Source organism: Chrysochloris asiatica, unplaced genomic scaffold (assembly GCF_000296735.1).
Source record: "Chrysochloris asiatica unplaced genomic scaffold, ChrAsi1.0 scaffold00219, whole genome shotgun sequence".
Lineage (NCBI taxonomy): Eukaryota > Metazoa > Chordata > Mammalia > Afrosoricida > Chrysochloridae > Chrysochloris > Chrysochloris asiatica.
In genome coordinates, this window is record NW_006408737.1 from 3,679,640 (window position 1) to 3,703,614 (window position 23,975).

The 23,975-nt window shown below is 40.6% G+C and overlaps 1 protein-coding gene across 1 annotated transcript in view; it reads right to left on the reverse strand.

The window, feature by feature from the left end:
• Positions 1-23,975, reverse strand: part of MRVI1 (murine retrovirus integration site 1 homolog) — a 190,061-nt gene that overhangs the window by 42,561 nt on the left and 123,525 nt on the right. The window contains 4 exon segments of the mRNA XM_006873009.1: positions 13,289-13,430; positions 15,434-15,565; positions 16,029-16,169; positions 21,930-21,960. Coding sequence (XP_006873071.1) covers positions 13,289-13,430; positions 15,434-15,565; positions 16,029-16,169; positions 21,930-21,960 — 446 coding nt within the window.

Consider the following 23,975-nt stretch of genomic DNA (forward strand, 5'->3'; position numbering starts at 1 on the left):
AAGCAATGGGTTTCTTGCTTCTGCCACAAATTACCCCAGCTGTAAGCCTTCCAACCTTCTAAATATTCCTTTATATGTGGTTCAGAGTTCTGGGAACATCCCCTGAGCCTGCTTGGTCAGGTATTCTGTGTTGTTGTTGGCAGAGCTCTTTGCTACACGTCCACCTGATTTGCTATCTTCCTAGGGAGCATTTTGACTGTATTTCTTCTAAGACAGATATGTTTGTTGTTCTGGTACTCCATGGTACTTTTAATATTTTTCTCCAACACCATAATTTAAATGCATAAATTCTTCTACACTCTTCCTTATTCATTGTCCAACTTTTGCATGCATATGTGGCTATTGAAAATATCATGGGTCAGGCACACCTTAGTCCTCAAACTGACATCTTTGCTCTTGAACAACTTAAAGAGGTCTTGTACAGCAGATTTGCCTAATGTCATATGTTTTTTGATTTCTTGACTGCTGTTTCCATGAGGGTTGATAGTGGATGTAAGCAAAATGAAGTCTTAAACATCAATCTTTTCTCCATTTATCATTATTTATTGAGCCAGTGGTGAGGATTTTTGTTTTCTTTACATTGAGGTGCAACCCATACTAAAGGCTGTGGTTTTTTATCTTGATCAGTAAGCATTTAAGTTCTCTTCACTTTCAGCAGGTAAGGTTGTATCATCTGCATATGGAAGATTATTCATGGGTCTTTCTCCAGTCCTGATGCCATGTTCTTCTGTATATAATCCTTCTGTATATAATTTGCTCAGCATACAGATTGAATAAGTACAGTGAAAGAATACAACAGTGGCTCACACCTTTCTTGATGTTAAACCACTCAGTGTCTCCTTGCTCTGTTCAAATGGTTGTCTCTTGTTCTATGTATAGGTGCCTCATGAGCACAATTAAGTGTTCTGGAATAACCATTCTTCACAATGTTATCCAAAGCTTGTCATGATCCACACAGTCAAAAGCCTTTGCATAGTCAATAAAGAACAGGTAAATATCTTTCTGGTATTCTCTGCTTTCAGCCATGATCCATCAGGCATCAGTAACAACATCCCTTGTGCCATGTCCTCTTCTGAGTCTGGTTTGAACCTCTGTTAATGTATGGTTACACCTGTTTTAAAATTATCTTTAGCAAAATTACTTGCATATAATATTAATGATATTGTCCTATGATTTCTGAATTCCATTGGGTCACCTCTCCTTGGAATGGACACAAATATGGATTTTTTTCCAATCAGGTAGCTGTCTTCCAAATTTCTTAGCATAGATGAGTGAGTGCCTCCAATGCTGCCACAGTTTGCTGAAAGATTTTACTTTGTATTCCATCAATTCCCAGAGCCTTGTTCTTTGTCAGCACCTTCAATGCACCTTAGACTTCTTCCTTCAGTACCATGGGCTTTTAACCTCTTGAAATGGTCAACCATCAACTATTTCTTTTTGGTACAGTGATTCTGTGTATTCCTTCCATCTTCTTGTGATGCTTTCTTCATCATTCAATATTTTGCCCATAGAATCCTTCAAATTGCAAGTTGAGGCTTGAATCTTTTTCTTCACTTCTTTCAGCCTTAGAAATGTTGAGCATGTTCTTCTCTTTTAGTTTTCTAACTCCAGGTCTTTGCATATTTCATTACAGTACTTGACTTTGTCTTCTCGATCTGCACTTTGAAATTTTCTGTTCAGCTCTTTTACTTCCTCATTTCTTCCATTTGTTTTAGCATATCTGTGCTGATGAGCAAGTTTCAGGGTCTCTTCTGACATCCATTTTTGTCTTTTTTTTCTTTCCTGTCTTTTAAATTACCTTTTGCTTTCTTCCTGTATGATGTTCTTGATGTCATTCCACAACTCTTTTGGTCCTCAGTTATTAATGTCTAATGCATCAAATCTGTACTTGAGATTTCTAAATTCAGGTGGGATATATTCAAGGTCTATTTTTGCTCTCATGGACATGTTTTAAATTATTTCAGCTTTAGCCTGAACTTGCATATGAGCAATTGATGGTCTGTTCCACAATGTGCCCCTGCCCTTGTTTTGGCTGATGATATGGAGCTTTTCTACCAACTCTTCTACAGATGTAGTCAATTTGATTCCTGTATATTACATCTGTAGATCTATGAGTATAGTTGCCTTTTATGTTGTTTAAAAAAGATATTTGCAATGAAGAAGTCATTGGTCTTGCAAAATTCTATCATGGGATCTCCAGTATCATTTTTATCATCAAGGCCACATTTTCCAACTACTGAACCTTCCTCTTTGTTTCCAACCTTTGCATTCCAATCACCAGTAATTAATAATATATCTTGATTACATGTTTGATCAATTTCAGACTGAAGAATTTGATAGAATTCTTCAATTTCATCAAGTGGTTAGTGAATAAATCTGAATAATAATTGTATTAACTGGGCTTCCTTGTGTTGTTGTTGTTGTTAAGTGCTGTGGAGTCAGTTCCAACTCATAGCGACCCTGCACAGGGTTTCCGAGGCTATAAATCTTTACGGGAGCAGAACGCCTCATCTTTCTCCCGTGGAACTGCTGGAAGTTTCAAACTGCTGACTTTGCGGTTCACAACCCAATTCGTAACCATTACGCTACCAGGGCTTCCTTGTAGGCGCATGAATATTATCCTATCACAGACAGTGCTGTGCTTCAAGACAGATCTTGAAATGTCCTTTTTGATGATGAATGAGACACCATTCTTCTTCAATTTGTCATTCCCAGCATAGTAAACCATGTGATTGTCAGAATCCAAATGGTCAATACCAGGCCATTTCAATTTACTGATGCCTAGGATATTGATGTTTAAGTTTTCCATTTCATTTTTGACAACTTCCAATTTCCTAGATTCATGCTTTGTACATTCCATGCTGTGATTATTAATGGAAGTTTACAACTATTTCTCCTCATTTTGAATTGTGTTCCATCAGTTAATGGAGGTCCTGAAAGCTTTACTTCTTTCACGTCATCATGGGCAGCTATAGTTTGAGGAGGCAGCTCTTCCCCAGTCATATTTTGAATGCCTTCCAACCTGATGGGCTCATCTTCTAGCACTATGTCTGACAATATTCTGGTGCTATTAATAATGTTTCAGTATTCAATATTCTGGTGCTATCTGACAAGTGTTCCATTGCTATTTATAAGGTTTTCAGTGGCTAAACATTCAGAAGCAGTCCACCTCTCCTTTTTCATAATTTGTCTTAGTCTGGAAGCTCAGTTGACATCTGTCCACCATGAGTAGCCCTGATGGTATTTAAAATACCATCACAGCTTCCAACATTACAACAACATGCAAGTCACCACAGTACGACAAACTGACAGACGAGTGGTAGATTTTAGTTTAAATGTTTACATATCTACTTGACTTTAAATGTTAAATGAATCAAGACCCCTATTCTCTTCCTAGGTGCTCTGGCAGTGTAGTGAGTTGCATGTTGCGCTGCTAGGCACAAGGCAAGCAGTTTGAATTCACCAGCTGCTTCACAGGAGAAAGATGAGACTTTCTGCTCCTGTAAAGATTTACAGCTACAGGGTCCCTAAGACTTAGAACTGATTCGATGGCACACCACCACCACCATTCTCTTCCTGACTAAACCTTAGAACATGATAAACTCTCAACTTTAAATTGCATTGTTTTTCAGCATTTAATTTTCATCCAGTTTTGTATTCCCTAATTATTCATTCTGATAATTTTATAGAATGGTTGTTTAGACTTATCTACATTTACAAATGTCTTTGATCATATTTCTTCTTGCAATCTATTTCTTTCTACTGAGTTAATTTTACTCCTCTGTTTGTTCTTTTTAGTTCTAGAAAACCATTAGCCATGATCTCCCTAAATATTTCCTCTTCCCCATTCTCTCCTTATGGACCTCTTAATGTATTTGGAGTGTTAATTTTCTTTGAGGTTACCTTAGAGTCCATTAACTTTTCCCTCTATTTAGTGCAATCTATTTTATCCTGTAATCTACCTGATCTTCTCACCATCTGGATCTCTGTTCCTACGTGTTTACCTTCTTTTACATTGTAATTGTTTTGATCATAGACTGAACGCCCAGATTCTCTGAGTTTGTTCTTATAATTTTGTTCTGTTCTCAACACTTCCTTCTGTTGCTTTAGTTCTGGGAGTTGCTGCCACGTATGGCAATCTCTGACTGTTGTCTGTTCTTGTTGGTTCTCAGTCCACAGAACTCCCTTTAGGATATTTTTCATAGCAGGGTTGGCTTTGGCAAAATCCCTTAGCTTCTGTTTATCCTGGAATGTTTTGATTACACTGTTGTATTTGATTGATAGCTTACTGGATAAAGGATTCTTGGTTGGCAGTTTTTTTCTTTCAGCATTTTATATATGTCTCCCCATTGCCTTCTTGCTTGCATGGTTTATTCTGAGAGATCCAAGCTTAATCTGACTTGCTTGCCTTTGTATGTAACACTTCTGCTTTCCCTAGCTGCTTTCAGGAGTGTCTCCTTATCTTTGATTTTGGAGAGCTTGATTATGATATGTCTTGGTGATTTTCTTTTGGGGTCTATCCTTCCTGGAGTTTGTTGAGCTCCTTGAATGTTTATCTTTTCACTTTTGAGGATGTTAGAGAAAATTTCTTCCAGCAGTTCATCAACTGTTTCCTCTGTGGAGTTGTGTGATTCTTTTTGTTCTAGACTGTCAATAATTCTTAAGTTATTCCTCTTCATGTTGTCCAACACGAATCTTAGACCTTCTTCAGATTTTTTTATCCTTTTTTTTCTGTTTACTCTTCTATCTTAGTGGTATTGAGAGATTTGCCTTCCAGCTCACTGGTTCTACCTTCCATTTCTTCTATTCTACTCCTTTGCCCTTTTAGTGTATTGTCTATTTCTGATATTCTAGTATTGATCATTTGGACCTCTTTCTGTAGGTTTTTAGTTGTTTCTAATGCTGTATCTGTCTTATTTGATTGTTCCTGTAGCACTTTCCTGACTTCTTCCTTATTTTTCTCAACTCCATTGTAAAGTATTTTAAAACATTTTATAATCATTTTTCTGAATTCCTTCTCAGGCATTTCCAAGGCCTTCCTTCCTTCCAGAATGTAGTCCAGGTCTACTCTAGGTCATTTGTCTCAGACACTTTATCTTGTTTCTGGACATGTACTGATATGGTTATCTGATTTTGCTTCCTGGACATGTTTAGTGTTTATCTGGGGCCTTAATACTTAACTGAGTATGTGTTTTGGCATTTTTTTTTATGCTTTCTGATTGCTTCCAGGTAGATGTGATCAGGATGTGGGCTTCCCTTTTCACTCTTCTTATTGCTTAACTCAGAGTAACTTTCACAGGTGTTGTCTGCCTCTCTGGTATATGGCAGTTGGTATTGGTTCTTGCCTGGATTTTGATATTTTATAGAGTATGATTGTAGCTTGACTATATGGCAGCAGTTGCTGTCTCTTCTTGGGTAATATAGGGAGAGAAAGAGTCCCCCAAAGGTAGAAGGGGGAGCATAAAAAAGCAAAACAGCAACAGCAAAAAACAAGAAAAAAAAAAAACCCACTAAAACAACAACAACAACAACTAGACTGGACACTGTAGTCTATAATTGCAGAAAAGGGAGAGGAGGGAGAAAAGAAAAAAAAAAATCTCTAGCCTAATATGCGTATGACTTTAATGTCCTCTTTCACTTTCTCACCTTCAAAGCTGCCTGAGAGATATCAAGATATCAAGGTTGTTATGCTGTACCTCAGTATTTAATTTTTGGCCTGTTTTCTTTTTAAAACTGTCTTTCCCTCTCCACACTCCTTATTTTCTGGCCTTTTCCATGTTAAAAAAAAAACAAAAACAAGAACAGTTCAGGGACGGCTCTTGGGTTGAGAGTATCTGTGCTCATGTGTGGCAGAAGAACCCACCAGTGGTGAGGGCAGGGGGTGTCCACTCTCTCAGGCACCCCCTCTAGTCACCAGAATAGAGGTGTGCAAACAGTGTGTGTGGGGGGGCAATGAACAGATACCAAAAAGAAAGAAAATCAGAACAAAACAAAACCAACTAAGTGTGTTGTCCACCTTTGCTCTGTGGTTCCTGCGGTGTTTTTTCCGTGGTGTGTCTGCTCCCTCGCTTGGTCTCGCCCAAGTTATCGGCTCCAGGTTGCTGAGCCCAGCAGATTCAAAAGTACACGATTTCTCACTTTCACTACAAATTTCACTAGCTATAAGCCTTCAAACTTTTAAAATGTTCCTACTTATGTGGTTCCAAGTTTTGGAACTCTGCCCTAAATCTGCTTTGCCTGGTATTCTGTGGAATTGCTGACGGCGTACCTCACTGCACCTCCACCCTAGCAGCCATCCTCTTAATGTATTTGGGACTGTCTCATTCCACTCCATACCCCATACCTCATAATGTTTCTTTCATATTTGTAATCAATTTATCCTTCTGAGCAGCATTTTGGATAGCTTCTTCAAATCTACCTTTTGATTAATTAATTTTTCATAGTTAGTACAATCTGATTTGAATGTTATATCAATCAGGGTAAGCTAAGTTATGCTACAATAAGTACCTAGACATTTCAATGGCTTATAACAACAAAGACTGCTTTTTTTCCCCTTATGCTACATGTGTATTTGTTTATGAGTTGGTAACAGGCTCTGCTTTTTAATTCCTCACTCAGGCTGGTGCTGGTGGTGGTTATGTGCTGTGGAGTTGGTTCCAACTCAGGCTATTGGGGCTTTATTGGGGAGCCTGATGGCTGCCAGGTCAAGAGAAAGAAATTTGCACACTAGCTCCTAAAGGTCTCAGCTCAGATGTGATACACATCACTTCTGCTCACATTTCATTGGTCAAAGCAGGTAATTTAGCCATACCTTACAACTTGACGCTGTGGGTTAATGCTCCAAATTGTAAAGCCATTTGAACTGCAAGGTTGGCTGTTCAAGTTCACCAGCTGCTCCTCAGAAACCCTATACAGGGTCACTGTGGGTTGGAATTGACTAATGGCACTTAACAACAATTTATAGTATTTTCAATTGCTTCGTATGCATGTGAAAGTTGGACTATAAAAAAAAGGAAGACCAAAGAAAAACGGATGTATTTTAACTATGGTATTGACAAAGAACATCGAAAGATCAATGGGCTCTCAGAAGAAAAAACAAATCTATGTTAGAAGAAGTACAGCCAGAATGCTCTTTAGAAGCCTGGATGGTGAGACTTCATCTTTTATATTTTGGACATGTTATAAGGAGAGACCAGTTCCTGGAGAAGAACATCATGCTTGCTAAGGTAGAGGATCAGTGAAGATAGAGGAAGAACCCCAACGAGATGAATTGGCACAGTGGCAGCAACAAAGACCTCAAACATAACAATTGTGAGAATGGCACAAGATTAGGCAGTTTTTCATTGTGTTGCGCACAGAGTCTATGACTTGGAACTGACTCTGACACCTAACAACTTCAATACAGTGGGGAAAGGGTACCCATAAGGAGACCTGAAATATTGAAGAACAGCTTCAACTATAGTAACTACCATACCTATCTGCTGAATTTTGAATTTCCATGACTCTATTCTCTTAGTGTGGCACTGCAGGATAAGCACTGGACTGAGAACCAAAAGGAAAGCAGTTCAAACCCACCAGCTGCTCCTTGGAAACACTATAGATGCATCAGAATCAACTTAATAGCACTTAACAACAATACCATTCCCCAAAAGGGAGTCCTTGTAGCATAATGGGTTACGAGTTGGGCTGCAAGGTCAGCAATTTGAATCTACCAGCTGCTCTATGGGAGAAAGATGAGACTTTCTGACTCCATAAAGATTTATAGCCTCAGAAACCCTACATTTATACAGGACCGCTATGAGTCAGAACCGACTCCATAGCACACAATCACCACCACCACCATTCCAAAAAAAATGAAAATAACAAAACACTTGTTAAAAGAGACTTGGAAACTTGCTTTTGAGTATAGAAAAGCTACAGTGAATGGAAGAAATGAGGAAGTAAACGAGCCAAACAGAAAATTTCAAAGGACAGCTCAAGAAGATGAAGTATTGTAATGAAATGCAAACACCTGGAGTTAGAAGAACAAAAGGGAAGAACGCGTTCAACATTTCTCATGCTGAAAAATGGAAGAAAAAAATTTCATGCCTCAACCTGCAACTGAAGGATTCTATGGGAAAAATATTGAATGATGAAGAAAGCCTCAAAAGAAGATAGAAGGAATTCATATAGTCAATGTACCACCAAAAAGAAATGGTCAATGTCCAATCATTTCAAGAGGTAGTATAGGATCAAGAATTGATGATTCGTCACAGCTGCACTGAGGCACTAGTGAAAAACAAGGCTCTAGGAAATGATGGAATACACATTGAAATCTTTCAACATATTGATACAGTACTGCAGGCACTCACTCATCTATGCAAGAAATTTGGAAGACAGTTACCTGGCCAACCAATTGAAATGGGTCCATATTGTGCCCATTCCACAAAAAGGTGACCCAATGGAATGCAGAAGTCATTGATCATTAATATCACATACAAGCAAAATTAAAAAAAAAAAAATCTAAAATGGTTGCAACTGTACATTGACAGGGAACTGCCTGAAATTCAAACCAGATTCAGAATAGGATGCAGAATGAGGGATATCACTGTTGCCATTAGATGGATCGTGATGAGAATACCAGAAAGATGTTTACCTGTGCTTTATTGACTATGCAGAGGCTTTTGACTGTGTGTATCATGACAAGCTATGGATAACATTCCAAAGAATGAGTATTCCAGAACTTAATTTGCTCAAGAGGCAGCTGTTCTAACAGAACAAGGGGATACTGAATGGTTTTAAATCAGGAAAGGTGTGTACCAAGGCTGTATTTGTTCACCATACTTATTCAATCTGTACGCTGAACAACTCATCTGAGAAAGTGGATTGTGTGAGGAATGTGGCATCAGGATTGGAGGAAGACTTGTTAACAATCTACAATATGCAGATGATACAATCTTACAATACTTACTGAGGAGGATCAAAGATATAGCCTTCAACATGGCATGTATCTTAATGTAAAGAAAATAACAACCTTCACAACAGGGCCAATAAATAATATGATAAATGGAGAAAGGATTGAAGCTGTCAAAGACTTCATTTTGCTAGGATCCACAATCAACATTCATAGAAGCAGCAGTTAAGAAATCAAATGATGCATTGCATTAGGTAAATCTGCTGCAAAAGACCTCTTCAAACTGTTAAAGAGTAAAGAGATCAATTTGAAGACTAAGGCATGCCTGACCCAAGTTATAGTATTTTCAATCGCCTCAGATGCATGTGAAAGTTGGACAAGGATTAAGGAAGAATGGAGACGAATCAATGCATTTGAATTATGGTGCTGGAGAACAATGTTAAAGATCGCATGGACTGCCAGGAAAACAAACAAATCTGGTAGGAAGAAGTACAGCCAGAGTTCTCCTTAGAAGCCAGGATGGTATAAGTTCATCTCTCATACTTTGGACATGTTATTAGGGACCTGTCCTTGGAGAAGGACATCATGCTTGGTAAAATGCAGGGCCAGCAGGAAAAAAGGAAGGCCCTCAAGGATACGGATTGACAAAGTGGCAGCAAAAATGGACTCAAACATAACAGCCATTGTGAGGATGGTACTGGAGGAGGCAGTGTTTTGTACTTTTGTGCATAGGGTTATTGTGAGTCAGAATCAATTCAATAGCACCTGACAACAGTTTCTCATTTCTAGACGTTCTATTTTTTCTCTTTTGATAGTTGGTTTCTTTTATTCTCATGTTTTTGATTCATTCTTTTATGTCTCTAAACATTTAAAATGTATCTTTAAAAATTATCAGAATATTCTGTTTTCTAAGGTTCTTAGATTATAATCCTATTTGTGTGTGTGTGTGTGTGTGTGTGAGATGATGATTTTTGCTTGTGGTGGTTTGTTTCCTTGTGCATTTTATAATTTTGTATTGTGAACTCATCTATAGTGAGAAGTTAGAGGATTCTGCCCTGGGTGGAGGGTCTGTCTCTCCAGAATGACTTATGTTTGTTTTTGACAGTGTTCCCAAGGGCACCAACTTGATGTTCTTCTCAGAATCTCCACATATTGCATCACAATTTCTATCACTTTGGACACGCACTTTTCCTAAGAGGAAGGAGAAAGTATTTTTTCCAACTAGAGGCCAGGGTGAAACAAACTTTCTTTATTTGTTTTTCTGCTGATTTTTTCTTTTCCAATGATTGATTTTTTTTCTTTTCCAAATTCTCTCTAAAGATGCAGTCCTTGGAAAGTATTAACTTTAAGTGAGAGTTTCTGCCATGGGAGGCTGAGGTCCCACGTAACTAAGGCTGGCTTTTGCCCCCAACGAAGCTGCAGGACCAGCTTGGTTTCAGTTCTCTTTTCTTTTCCTGTGTGCAGGGATTTCAATTTCTTTTCTTGTGGATTCAGCTATTTCTTTTAACTAATATTGGCTCTATTTTCTCCAGCATTTCAAAGTACTGTGGTTGAAGGGTTTTCAAGTTTTCCAGTCAGCTAAAATTACAGTACCAGTAAAACGTTCTTTATATATGAAGAGTTCATACAAATTAATAAAATACTACCCTTAGAAATGGGCTAAGGTCATAGTAAGATAACTTACAAACGTGAAGTACAACGTCCAATAAACATTAGGAAAAAACAAGAAATGCAAATCAAATTTATGAAGTAAGATATCATTTTGGTCTATTAAACCTATAAATATTTTTAGAAGTAAATAAGAATGTGTTGGCATAATTAATTGAATATAACTCATTAAATGGAAATATCAATGGGACTTACTTTAAGAGGCTTATAAAAGTTCCTCTCCCTTGAGCTAGCATTTATACTTTGAGATGTCTATCTTTAAGAAATCATCCAAAAGGCCGACCATCTTATGTCATGTTCAGAAAATAAAATAACAAGTATTATTTAAATGTGCATCATTTAATTTTCTTGAAATCAGGACTATTTTCTGTCATTGTTGTTTTCAAAGTCACGTGCATAGACAAAGAGTGCCAGGAGTCAAGTAAAGACTTAAGAAGTAAATATCATTAGAATGAGTATTTTATGGACACACACACTGGTTGAGGGCTGGCCCCTCTGTATAAAACTAAAAACTACCAAACCCACTGCTACTAAGTTGATTTCAACTCATAGTGACCCCTACATAGGGTTTCTGAAACTACAAATCTTTACAAGAGCAGACAGTCTCATCTTTCTCCCATGGATCAACTAGCAGGTTTAAACTGCTGACCTTTCAGTTAGCAGCCTAACACTTAACCCATACCACCACCAGGATTACTTAAAAAGCTGAGGAATAGCTTGGAAAAATAGCTGGAGTAGGAACAAATGTCTGAACGGCACTTAGTCACTATTCAAGATTTAAGTTTTCCTTCCTAATGTAAGCATTTTCTTATCCCCCAGACTGCATATGGAACTCTACAGTATGTTCCCCAGGAAGTCAGCTTCCTTCTGTCATAACATCAATCACATTGCTCTGCCCTCCCCACAGGATGGGAGGTCCTTTGCATCAGGGACTATGTGCCCTTTACCTCTAAAATCCAGTATCGTGTATGACACAGCAAAGACAATAGATGAATGAATGAGACCTGTGTGTAATTGGGCTTATTCTAGGGGTAAGGTGGTTCACAGGAGACCTTGCAGGACAATAATGCAAGAGCTCATGTATTAGGATTCTGTGGCAGCAACTTCTACCATTGACAGAGTGGTTTGTTAGAGACCCAGATACATGTGGGTCAGAAGACTTGCTGCCAAGATCCTTAGCAGACAGCCTGGAACATGTGTACACTCCCTTTGGACTCTGGGAAGCATCGCTGATATTCCCCAGGAAACTTGTGAAACCTCCTGTTTATAACGGTTTCTCCATCTGTTATACTTTCTGTACTTTCCCTCCTTCTGCTTTGGGTAACATGGATGTTTGCATTCCACAGGGATTCCTGTCACTGAAAGGTCTATTTCTCCTGCTATTCATCTCATCAGCCAGAGCTCAAACCCTGGCAGCTCCCAAGGAGAGATCCTGGTTCAAAGTACTATCATTGCCCTCCTGGCCTTCTGTACAAGCTGCCTTGGATCTATACTTCAAGTTGTGTAATCCTTTAAACTTTACTCTAAAATCAGAATCATTTCCCTAAAATAAGATCTAACTATGTCACACTATGTAAAACTCAACAATTACTTCTCATTGTTGTCCATTGCCTAGAAGACAAAGTCCTGACTTGTTATCATGGCTTGGCATGTGGTCTGCCAAGTCTTGCCCTCAGTCTCTCCCCATCACACCCCAACAGTGCAACCAGACCAAACTGTTGATTTCATGTTGTTCTCACCTCCAGCCTCCACACCTTTGTACATGCTGGTCATTCAACCTGGGATCTCCCCTATCTTGACTAAGAACTATTTTTACTTTGAAAGTGTGCCCAGATGCCATCCCTCTGTGAAACCTTCCTTGACTTTTTCAAACACTATTGACTAACCCCTCTTCTGTGCTCCTATGTTGTTGTTGTTGTTATGTGCCATCGAGTCGGGTCCGACCCATAGCGACCCTGTACAGGGTTTCCGAGGGTGTAAATCTTTACGGGAGTAGAAAGCCTCATCTTTCTCCCGCGGAGCGGCTGGTAGTTTCGAACCGCTGACCTTAAGGTTCGCAGCCCGATTCGTAACCACTACGCTACCAGAGCTCCTTTCTGTGCTCCTATAGCAATATTTAAAGAATTTATTTAAAAAATATATGTTTTGTTGAAATATTTGTTTTACCCACTAGTTGCTATTTACCTTACCAACATCTGTTTTTTCCAGGCTCTTCCTCCATATCCCCACTTCCACTTCATCTCTTATTTGGACCATTATAATATCGTTTTCATGCGTTTCCCAGCCTTTGGCTCTGCCCCAGTAATATAATTACCACACTGCAGTCAGAAAGAATCTCCTAAAATCACATATATTATCATTTACGTCCTGGATTAAAACCTTTGGTTGGATCTCCAATGCGTTCTAAGATAATCCAAATTCCTTAACATGTGCCACATAAAAAAGCACGAAGACTTCATTCTCATAAGACTGTCACTCACAGAGTGTTCCGGCAGCCTGTGGGTCATGTGTCAGTCAGTGGTTGGGAATTGAGGCTAACTGTGCTATCTGGTTCCAGCCCCCACAGATTCACCAGAACAGCTCCTGCCAGGCTCCCATGGGCAGGGTTTGGGCAGAAGCTCAACTTAACACAGATCCTGAGGCTTCCATAAGAGATATAATACTGGCCTAGACCCATCACAGGTCTATACTGTCAGGCCAAGATGAGGTTGGAACCCAGCTCCTTACCAGAGGGACCACAGCTGCGGCTTGAATTCTGATTTGCAAGTTTTTTAAACTCCATGAGCTCTGCATGGTCTTTCTCATACGTCCTCTTCAGGTTCTCCACATACTGCATCATCACTTCTGTTGCTTTGGACATGCGCTTTTCCTACAGGGAAGAAGAGTGTGAGTGCATGGGGCAGTTGGGTAAACAGCTCCATGGTCTCTTGCTTGCTTTGAGCGAGGCTCTGAGCTGGACTAACTGAAAAGATGCAAGGACCAATCAGACAGGATTCTGTCCTGTAAGACTTTTCTGTTCACGATGTGAACTGAGAAATGTACTCAAGGAGACCAAGAGAAGAACACAGCTACTATGCCAGAGGTGGAAGAGATTCATTTATGCTTGCAGAGATTGGGGGAGAGAAATAGAATGAAGTGGACACAGGGCATAGGCAGCATCTAGTTTTAATAGACATGAGAAAGAGGGAGGAAAAGCATCCAGGTCAGGAAACTAAGAACAACAGTTCAGAGGTAGGAAAGTGTACGATTTGCACAAGAGTGAGGATTTGTTCTCCAAATATCCAGGAATATTTTAGAAAGCAAAAAAGGATGCTATTACAAATTTTGATGGACAGTAGGCATTAACCAGGATTATCTGACAAACTAGGATATCACAGGCCATCTTACTTATGTAGAAATCAGCAAGCATTTGGGTTAGTTCATAAGAGGAAAATATGAGGTAGGGCTGGGTTGTGAAGAACCTTGAATGCTAGACTAAGGAATGTGGACTTACTCTAAAAGAAAGGGGAAGCCATTGAGTATCCTAGAGTAAAAGAGGAGTACAATCAGGTCAGCAGTGGAAATTACACTGTAGCAATGAAGTGGGGGCAGAGAGATCAACGAAGAAAGTAAGGATCAGTGTGTGAACTAGTGTGGAACCAGAGAGGAAGGAGAGAGCTGAAAGTCACAGAAGCTAAGGCTGAGGAAACCATTTGGAGAACAGTGAAGACTAGAATGAATGACACATGGACTGAGGAACACGTTTGGGAGCAGCATCCAAAATGAGGAAGGTGTTTCTCTGCTCCGATTCCACTGGATCTCTATGAGGAAATTGCTTAGTGACTGTTCCCTGGAAGAGGGCTCCTGCAGCTGTGAGCTCAAACCAGTCACTTCCCTCGAGTCCTCCCTGCATTGCTGCTTCCAGCTGGAGTGATCCCCTGGGTGCTACTGCTGAGTCAGGTGTCCTTTCCCCGGAAAAGCACAGGGGTGGGACAGTTCAACCATTTGTTCTCCTTTCATTCCATTAGTGCTGCTTCTTGATATTCCTGGGAACATTAATCTCATGCAACCAGCATGGCAATGTGTGTCCATGGTAATAGCAACAGTAATAAAAAACATTTAAAGGCTTTATACCAATCACAGCTACTCTAGATGGCAGGTTCTATAATCGTCGTCATTTTGTAGTAGAAGAAACCGAAGCTCAGAGAACCTCAGTAACTTGTCCAAGGTCACAGAGGATTAGAACTTGGATCATCTGAGTCCATTATTCTGTTCTGGAGCAGCGGATGTTCTTGTGCTGTGGAACTTCAAAGTAGCTGAGAGCAGAGCCAGCCCTGGCCCTGGACCCTATCTCTACCACTTACCAATGAGTTACCTTTCTTAGAGTCCATTTATTCATCTGAAGAGAAGGATATTTACTTTACAGAGTTGCTGGGAGGGTTAAATGAAATAAGGACTTTTCCCTAAATTATGTTTTACCAAATACTCATTCCATGGGAGGTGGATATGTATTTTGTGAGGTGAAAGGGGAAGGAATAGTATAGTCAAATATATTTGGGAAATACACAGGTTAAAGTTAAGCAGGTCTCTTTACTATAGGATTTCTTAAAGTTTTAATTATGCCAATGTGTGTCATAAATCTCTAAGACAGGAAGATAGAAAGCAGAAATTCCTAAATTTATTTGCCCACAAAAATTTGTTCTAAACATCATCTCAAGTGTTTAGTGGGCCACCAAAAACACACCGAAAGACACCACAATAATGTATGTAAGATGCCAGGTCTGGATGAAGCCAATGCTAGTGGCATATGTAGTCGTAACTGGTCATATTATTGCTTTCAGTGCTATGGGCAAAGCAGAGCCTGTCAGCAAGACTGGAGCTGGTGAGGCTCACCTGGCGGACAGCTCCCACCATCTCAGCTCGACTGGAGAGACGGGCAGCCAGGCGGTGCAGGACAGCAATGTCTTCCAGCAGCTTCTGGTAGGCCTCTCGGTGCTCATAGTGGTGCCAGAGTGAAGCTGAAGACTGAGAGGAGAGAAGGAGCCTCACCCGGGTCTTGTTCACCCAGACTTGGACTCATAAATCCTGGGACCCTTTCTGGCTGAGAACCTTGGTAGGTCCCAGGCTAACACTTCTGGGGACTGGAGAAGCCCTGTGTGGGCAATCTACACCTGGCTGGCCTGAAAGAGAGAGTCAGATCCAAGCCACTAGTCCCTGAGAGCTGCCACTACCACCCTAGGTCCTCAGGTCCCTCCTGAGAAGCTCCCAAGGACTCAGAGGTCACATCTCTGATGGAATCCAGCCTCCAGGATCTCCCCCTTAGCTCCTCTCAGCTCTCTGAGGGGGACTCTATGTCCAGCTCAGGGCCTTGGTCTGATTTCCCATTTCAGGAGACACTGGTGGATAACTGGGAAAAGCGGGACACCCAGCATGACCCTTGAAGACAGTCCCCACTCCAATGACCCCCAAATTCAGGCTCCATAATTACCGTAATTGAAGCCTTGAAGTTTTCCAGTTCCTTCTCAGTGTTCTCCTCTGTCAGATTCCGTTCCCTTTCAGCTTGGCTAATTCTAGATTCCAAGGTGTAGCTGTCATTTCTAAAGGCCAAGGACAGTTGTACAAACACATTCTGTTGGGAACAAGAGTGTGGAAAAGATGCTAGGAGGAGTTATTGCAGGGAACAAGGCCACAGATGCGTTTCTTGTATGAACATTTTCAACAGCTCCTGGATCTACTGAACAAAGTATTCATGTGCAAGTGAAACTATCACTTAATAGTAAACTTCACAAAAGATAGTCCAATGGAAATCCACCTGAAGCCCTTGCAAGGTCCTGACTGTGACCAAAAGACCAAGTGCATTTTACTGAAAAGTAAGGAAGGAATGACATATTGCTTTTCTCTGAACTTCAAGAATATAACATCCTGTATTTGGATTTAGACAAACATAGGCCAGTGCAGCTGGTTGTGTAAGCAGTTTGGATTTATGCTGGGATTTATTGCATGGGGATTTTAGAGGTTTCACATGAAATAAACTGTATTTAAAGAAACCCCATTTGAGTTTCAAGCCTTGTTAACTTAAACTTCAACCAGCTGAGTATTCCACATCCTACACCAACAGCAGCTCTGAGTGGCTGCCAAGTGATTAAATAAGGCCAGGTATGATTCTGTTAAAATACGCTTTCTGGAATAAATATTCCATGCCAAAAATGCAGCCTGTATGAATGGCCTTTTAAGAGGTAGTGTTGATCAGACATGGAATCCCTAGAATAGGAATCTATTGAGGAGGAAAAATGAACAGATAGACTATACAGAGGACACAATGGCCTTCCCTTTTCTAGCTTTCATCTGCCCTGCCTAAATCACATGGAAGCAGATTAGTCATCTAAGGGATGAACCAAGCCTATCCAAGTTTCTGAAGTTCATGTAACAGCAGGCAGACATGTCCAGAGAGAGAACTGAAGGCACTGAACTCACCCAATGATGATGTTGACAGTTGAATTGAGAATGATTCCTTTTTGAGCATCTACCCTATGCTAGCACTACTACGAGCTCTACATACTTAAGGTTTAATCCCACAACAACCCTCTGGGATAGGAAGTTTTCTTAGTTGTATAGTGCTTGTTGTTGTTGTTGTTAAGTGCTGTCGAGTCAGTTAACACAGCGACTCATAGCCACCCCGTATGAGATTTCAGAAGAGCAGCTGGTGGATTTGAACTGCTGACCTTGTGGTTCAAAGCCCAGTGCTTATCCTGCAGTGCCATACCAGGAGACCTGTACAGTGTTACGATAACATAAATACCACAAGTGGATGGCTTTAGCAAACAGAAACTTATTTTTCACAGTTTAGAGAGCTGAAGTCTGAATTCAGAGTGCTACTTCTAGGGGAGAGCTTTCTTTCTGTCAGTTATGGAAGAAAGGTCTGTGTTTCCTCTGAACTTCTGCTCCTGGGTGAGCTTCATGTGGCTTGATGTCTTTCCTCCCCCATCTCTGCTTCTTTCACTTCCTTGATAATTCTGTTTTATATCTCAAAACAGATTGATAGCCTACACACCTTGTGTCTCATTCACATATCAAAGAAAACCCATTTCCAAATCCTATATAACTATAGGCAGAGAGAGTAGGATTTTAAACATATATTTTTGGGGGACACAATTCAATCTATACCATTCCACTCTTTGGTGGTCCCCAAATTCATGTCCTTCCACAAAGCAAACCACATTCTCTTCATTACATCATCCCTAAAATCTTATATCAACTCCAAGTCCCAAATCTCATCTCTGAACCATCTAAATCAAATATGGGTGAAACTTTAGGTCCATTACAATTCATCTGTGAGCCTGTGAAATCTAGAATGTGAGTTATCTGTTTGCAAAGTGCAATAGAGTAGGCGTGAGGTAGGCATTTCCATTACAACTAGGAGAACTTGGAGGGAAAGAAGGGACCCATCAGTCACAAGCAAGTCCATTACCTACTAGAACAAACAACATTAGCTCTGAAGTCTTGAAAATACTCTCTCTTCTCTGAGACAGTTGGGCAACGGCCTACCAGTCTCTGCACATTGGTTGCAGCATCTGGATTTTGAGTGAAAGCCCCTCAGCTCTGGGCGTCAGCTCTGCTTTCCAGACCCTCAAGCTTAATTTGTTGTTGTTGTTAAGTGCCGTTGAGTCGATTCCAACCCATAGAACCCTGTGTAGGGTTTCCAAGGAGCAGCTGATGAGCTTGAACCACTGACTTTGCAGTTCAAATGACTTTGTAGTCTGATGCATTAGCCCACAGCGCCACACCAGGACTCCACCTCATTCTCTTAGTCCATCTGAGTGGTGACCCAATCCCCTCAGCCCTGGCAGGCTCCATTCTTTCGGCTCCTGGGCAAACCACAGCTTTGGTTGGTGGTCCTATGCTCTCAGAAGTCGTGAACATCAGTTCCAAGCTGCAAAATTAAGTTGGCGAAGATCTGACTCTTGGAAATGTAGGAGACTATGACCATATCCTTTGAGATCTGGGTCACCATAGCCCCACCCTTTGAAACCAAGAAGACTGTTTCCAAGTTTTGCTGATCTCCACGCTGTACCAGGGATGGTGCTTTTCTTTTCTTGTAAGACCACAGATATAGCTCCTTTGACATGTTTCCTGCCTGGAGAATTCCAAGAGGCAAATAGCACTTTTTCCTTTCATTCTTTCTCTGACCCCCTCACTCTAAGTTGATGGGGTTTTTTTTTTTTTTTGCTGTGGTAGTTGGCTAGAGTCATCAGCCACAGGCTTAATGGCTTTAACAAAAGTTTGTGTAGCCATGTCTTTTACGAACATCCTAGGACAGTAGTCCTTAACTTGTACAACAGAATTTTCCAAATCTTTAAATTCTGTTTTCATTTTGCACAATTCACTTTTAAGTCCATCTCTTTACTCTTGAAATTTTACTATATGTGGCAAACAGAAACCACAGAACCCCTTTAAGATCTTGCTTAGAAATCTCACCAGTCATATACCCAAGTTCATCACCCACAAGTTATACCGTTTACCAAACATTGGAATGTAATTCAGACAAGGTCTTTGCCACTGCATAACAAAGCATTGCCTTCTTCCATTATCCAATGGCATGTTCATCATTTTCATCACTAGAAGCATATTTAACATCCGCTTTTCTAGCAGCATTCTGATGCTGGTGCCATATGTATTTTATAAGATAATAGTTTCACTATAGATCTCCTGACTTCCTACTGAGCCCTTACCAGAATTTCCTTTCATGTCTATATTTCTACCAACAGTCTCTTCAACGCAATCTAGGTTTTTAGCATTAGGCATCTTAAAAGTTACAGCTTCTATTCATTACCCAATTTCAAAACAGCTTCTATATTTTAGCTATCACTTAGAGCAGTAGCCTACACCTGGTACCAAATTCGGTCTTTTTTATCTAGTGCCTGTAACAGAAGAACCACAGGTGGGTGGTCTTAACAAGTTTATTTTCTCACAGTTTATGAGGTTAGAAGTCCAAACATAAAGTGCTGGGTCTAGAGGGAAGTCTTTTCTTCTTTGTTGTTTCTGGAAGAAGGACCTTGTTCCTTCTGAGCTTCTGCAATCTTCATGTGGCTTGGCAACACTCATCTCCTTATCTGTTTCTTTTGATAGCTTGTTTGACCTCTTTTATATCTTCTTCTTCTTGTTTTTAAGTGCCCTTGAGTCAGTTCTAACCTATAACGACCCTATATAGGGTTTCCAAGGAGCAGCTGGTGAGCTTGAACCACTGACCTTGCAGTTCAAACTGACCTTGCAGTCCAGTGCATTAACCCACAGCGCCACACCAGGACTACCTTTTATATCTTAAGAGATTGATTTAAGACATACTCTATACTAATCCTGTCTCATTAACATAACAAAACAACTCATTCTCCAGTGGGTTGATAGTCACAAAGATTAGGATTTATAATACATATTTTGGGGGAACACAATTCAATTCTGAATAGTAGTGTTATATCCACTTTATATTGAGACCAGATAGACATAAGATAAAGATAAAAGATAGTGAGCACAGACATTGAGACCAGAAGGTTTTAACTTTATTTTCAAGGTTACCCAATAAATAAGTAGAAAAACCAGGATTCAATCTCAGACCATCAGATTCCAAATCCTGTGTTATTTCCACCACACGAATAAGAGCTGACTATGCCAGTAGTGGTTACGAATCGGACTGCGAGCCACAAGGTCAGCAGTTCGAAACTACCAGCTGTTCCGCGGGAGAAAGATGAGGCTTTCTGCTCCTGTAAAGATTTACAGCCTTGGAAACCCTGTGCAGGGTCGCTATGAGTTGGAACCGACTCCACGGCACATAACAACAACAACAACATGCCAGTATACTTGTGTCCATTAAACAAACTGCCCATTGTCTGTATTCACAGATATGGGGGGCAGGGGAGCTTTGAGCTCACAGACTAGTGATGTGAATTCTCTGTCTTACTCAGGCCTCAGTTCAGTTAAGCTCATCAACAATGATCAATGCTTACTTCTAAACACTTGAGTTGTCCCCTTTATAGTAATGTGACATAAAAAGTCTTGACTTCAGTGCTACCAGAGATGGAGGCAGAGACAATGACATGGAGAGATGGAGCAGCTGGGGTCTCTAGACTCAAAGAGGGAGAGGGGCTGTGTGCTGGTGGCTGGGGGGCAGGCTTGCAGGGTATGCCCTTTGGTTGTTTGAATGATTATATATTCCTGAGTGTTTCTGTGTACATCCAAAAACAACAACAACAAAAAAAACACAGACGGAATAGAAGCAAATGCTGTTGAACAATGATGCATGGAGGGGATTGTAGTCATTGCAATGAAATGAAATATGATAGGATGAGTGTAAAGCTGATGTACTCCCCTGTAAACTATCACTCAATTCACAATAAAAACTTAAAAAAAAAAAAAGTCTTGACTTTAGTTGGAAGATTGGTCAGGTAAGTAAGTACTCGATCTAGGATCTCAGGTAGGCTAATTATTCAGTTTTCTCCTTTGTACTTATTCTGGTTCATTTTGCTTCTCAGAATTGTTGGGAGGATCTGCTGAAAGGATGGCTAAAAGAGTTGTAAAATATAAGTGCAATGTCTGTGTACAAGTTTATTGTTATTATCTGTGATTGATTTTTCATGTTGGCAGTTCTCCTCTGGAAAGGTATGTTCATTTTCTTGTTACCAATAGTAATCCATGCTATGAAGACTACAAACCCTTTCATCCTTCCAACCCAGAGAGATTCTGAAATCATGCACATTCCTGGTTCCTTATATCAACCCCAACATAAATGTCTTGACAACCAACTGGCACAGGCATCAGCTGTCCTCAGCTCAACCTCAGATGCATTTTCTTTCCCTATCCACCCCATTCATCAGAAAGAAATCACATATTCCTCCGTTCACTCGCCACCCTCATTGGGATATCACCTCTACAGGTGCAAGGGGGTCCAAGGAGAGAAACAGCAGAACCAGGGAAGGCTCTCCAGCTGACTGAAGTAGATTCCTTAGGTGTGAAAGGAAATGCCTTCTTCCTCTAGACTAAAGCTTGAAATTCAAAATCTATTTTTTAATAATTCTGAAATAAATTTGTGTAGCAGCCCAACTGACTCTGTATATGTAATAACATAAACAATCCTTGAAGAAACATGGAATTTCCTATTAATTTCTCACCCATGACCAAATTTGTCAAAATCTCTTATGAACTTCATTAGGTCTGGGGATCTTAAAGACTCAACAGGCTCGGTCATAGACAGCCATAATATGGTAATACCCCACAGTCACTCAGTCCCATTTTTTATGTAAAAAATGTCAGGGCCAGAAGCTAGAGGAGGGAGTGTTTTGAATAAGTCTAGTCAAGCAAGCACAGATAGAAAATTTCATAAAGCTCATGAGTCACTTACCTCAACTTCTTTTTCAGTGAGTGGAGGGGCACTGTGAAAAAGAGAAAACACACAGATGAACTTTATCCAATCTATGAAATAACTAACAGGTGACTGAATGACCAGCAGACTATTTACTTCCATGAATGGAGTTAAGCTGAGTCGCTGAAACAAAAAGTATGTACAGCAGTCTTTGTATGTGCTCTGTAATCCATGAAATACTCAGCCCAATATTGACTCTTACAGAGGTAATATGGTGGAAAACATTCACTCCTTAAGTAAGATTTCCAGCAGTGCCACTAATATCTCTTTGACTTTTGACAAGTTATTTCATCTCCCTAAGTTCCAGTTTTTTATACATAAAATGGAAAAAGTAATATCTACCTTACAGGCATCTTATAGGACTAATCATATATGTAAGTCATATGTACGAGGGGCCTTCAAAGAGTTTGTGGAAAAATGGAATGAAAAGATAATGGAATTTTCCACAAACTTTGTGAAGCCCTCTTGTATATGTGTGTGTGTATATGAGTTTTTAATGGCCATACTCAATAGGTACTCCAGAAATATCAGCTATTATTATAATTAACTCAGAATTGTTTCGAGGTCTTAATAAGGAAACAGATGTTTACCAACTGTAAAGTATACATCTGAGTTGCCATTATGATTTGGAGGCTATGTAGGTCTACACGTTTTATTGTCCTGACCTCTCAGGACTCTGGTGAGAGCACCTGTAAAAGAGAACAAAAGGTAAGGGGGTGACCAGTGCTCTTCCAACACTGAGAAGCCCCTCTGACTGCTGGATTTAGAAGGTGGGCAGACAGGCCCAGCTGGTGCAGGGGTATCTTTCTGAGCGTTTCCTTATATGCGGTCCCCACAGCCCAGGCCCTTATGACAGTGAGCAGTCCTTTCATGCACACAGCTACACTGTTTAGGCTGGGGCTGTGCTCTTGCTGAGAACAACTGCGGCCCCTTCTGAAATGCAGACAATGTAAATACTGCACAGCCCCTTTCCTGTACTGGGGAGGGGAGGGTTGGGAGGGGTCCTACCAGCGTCACAAGACTTGGCAACAGAGCATGCCATCGATAAGACTCAGGAAACACAGCTTCCTTCCTCTGACGGGTGCAGATGGACCCTGGGAGCAAAGTTAGGGGTCAGCCATCTCTGCAAGGGGCTAGTTCTCACCCCTGTGAGAGCCTTCCTGTTAGGATGAGGCAACAGGACCCCATAGCCAGCAAGTCAACAGAGAACAGAACATGGGATAAACAAGATGCCTGATAGCTACAATTCTTGCCCCAACTCCACCTACCAGGCCTTTTGCAGGCGAACATAATCTTAACTGCCATATAGAACATGCACACATTGTTTCAATGGTTTATCAAAGCTGGATGAGTTTGCCTTTGGCTCCTTGGTTTATTTGGCTACCACATGCAGTACATCTCTTTTCCTAAATTATTAACCACACTATTTTCCATTGTTGATGACTCGTACTTCGCTTTTTTGCTATAGAGCATAAAGTCTTTAAAATGTCAGAAGCCCCAGGACTCAGGGAGATGGGAAACTCTGTGACATGGCCGGATCCTGAGGCAGAGACCTGGCATAGGCAGCTAGGGCTAGAGGGGCAGAGCTATGGGTCTCCAGAAGGACAAAGGCTTAGCAGGTTACATACAAAGAAACCATTCTGGATAGCCTTGCCTGCCTCAGAATTCAAAATCCTTTAATAGGCCATAGAATACAATCAAAATCCTCCAAGAAATGACCTCTCACAAACACCTTCAAGTATACTCAAAGACAACAGAATGAGACAACCCAGTAGCTGGTGAGGTGCCCTAGTTATTCGAATTATCTTCAACCTTACTAAGCAAAAAGCAGCCAAGTACATTCCAACTAGCCCTGCTCCTTGCAGACTGAAGAGCACCAGTGGTAGTCTGGTACTTTTGACAGGTCCCTGGGTTCAGACAGTAAGTGCATTACATCTGGGAATCAGCCCAACTTGAGTTTAATTCCTGACTCTCTCATTTGCCAGCAAGTTGTTTTGCCTCTCTGGTCCATTAAAACACGACAGT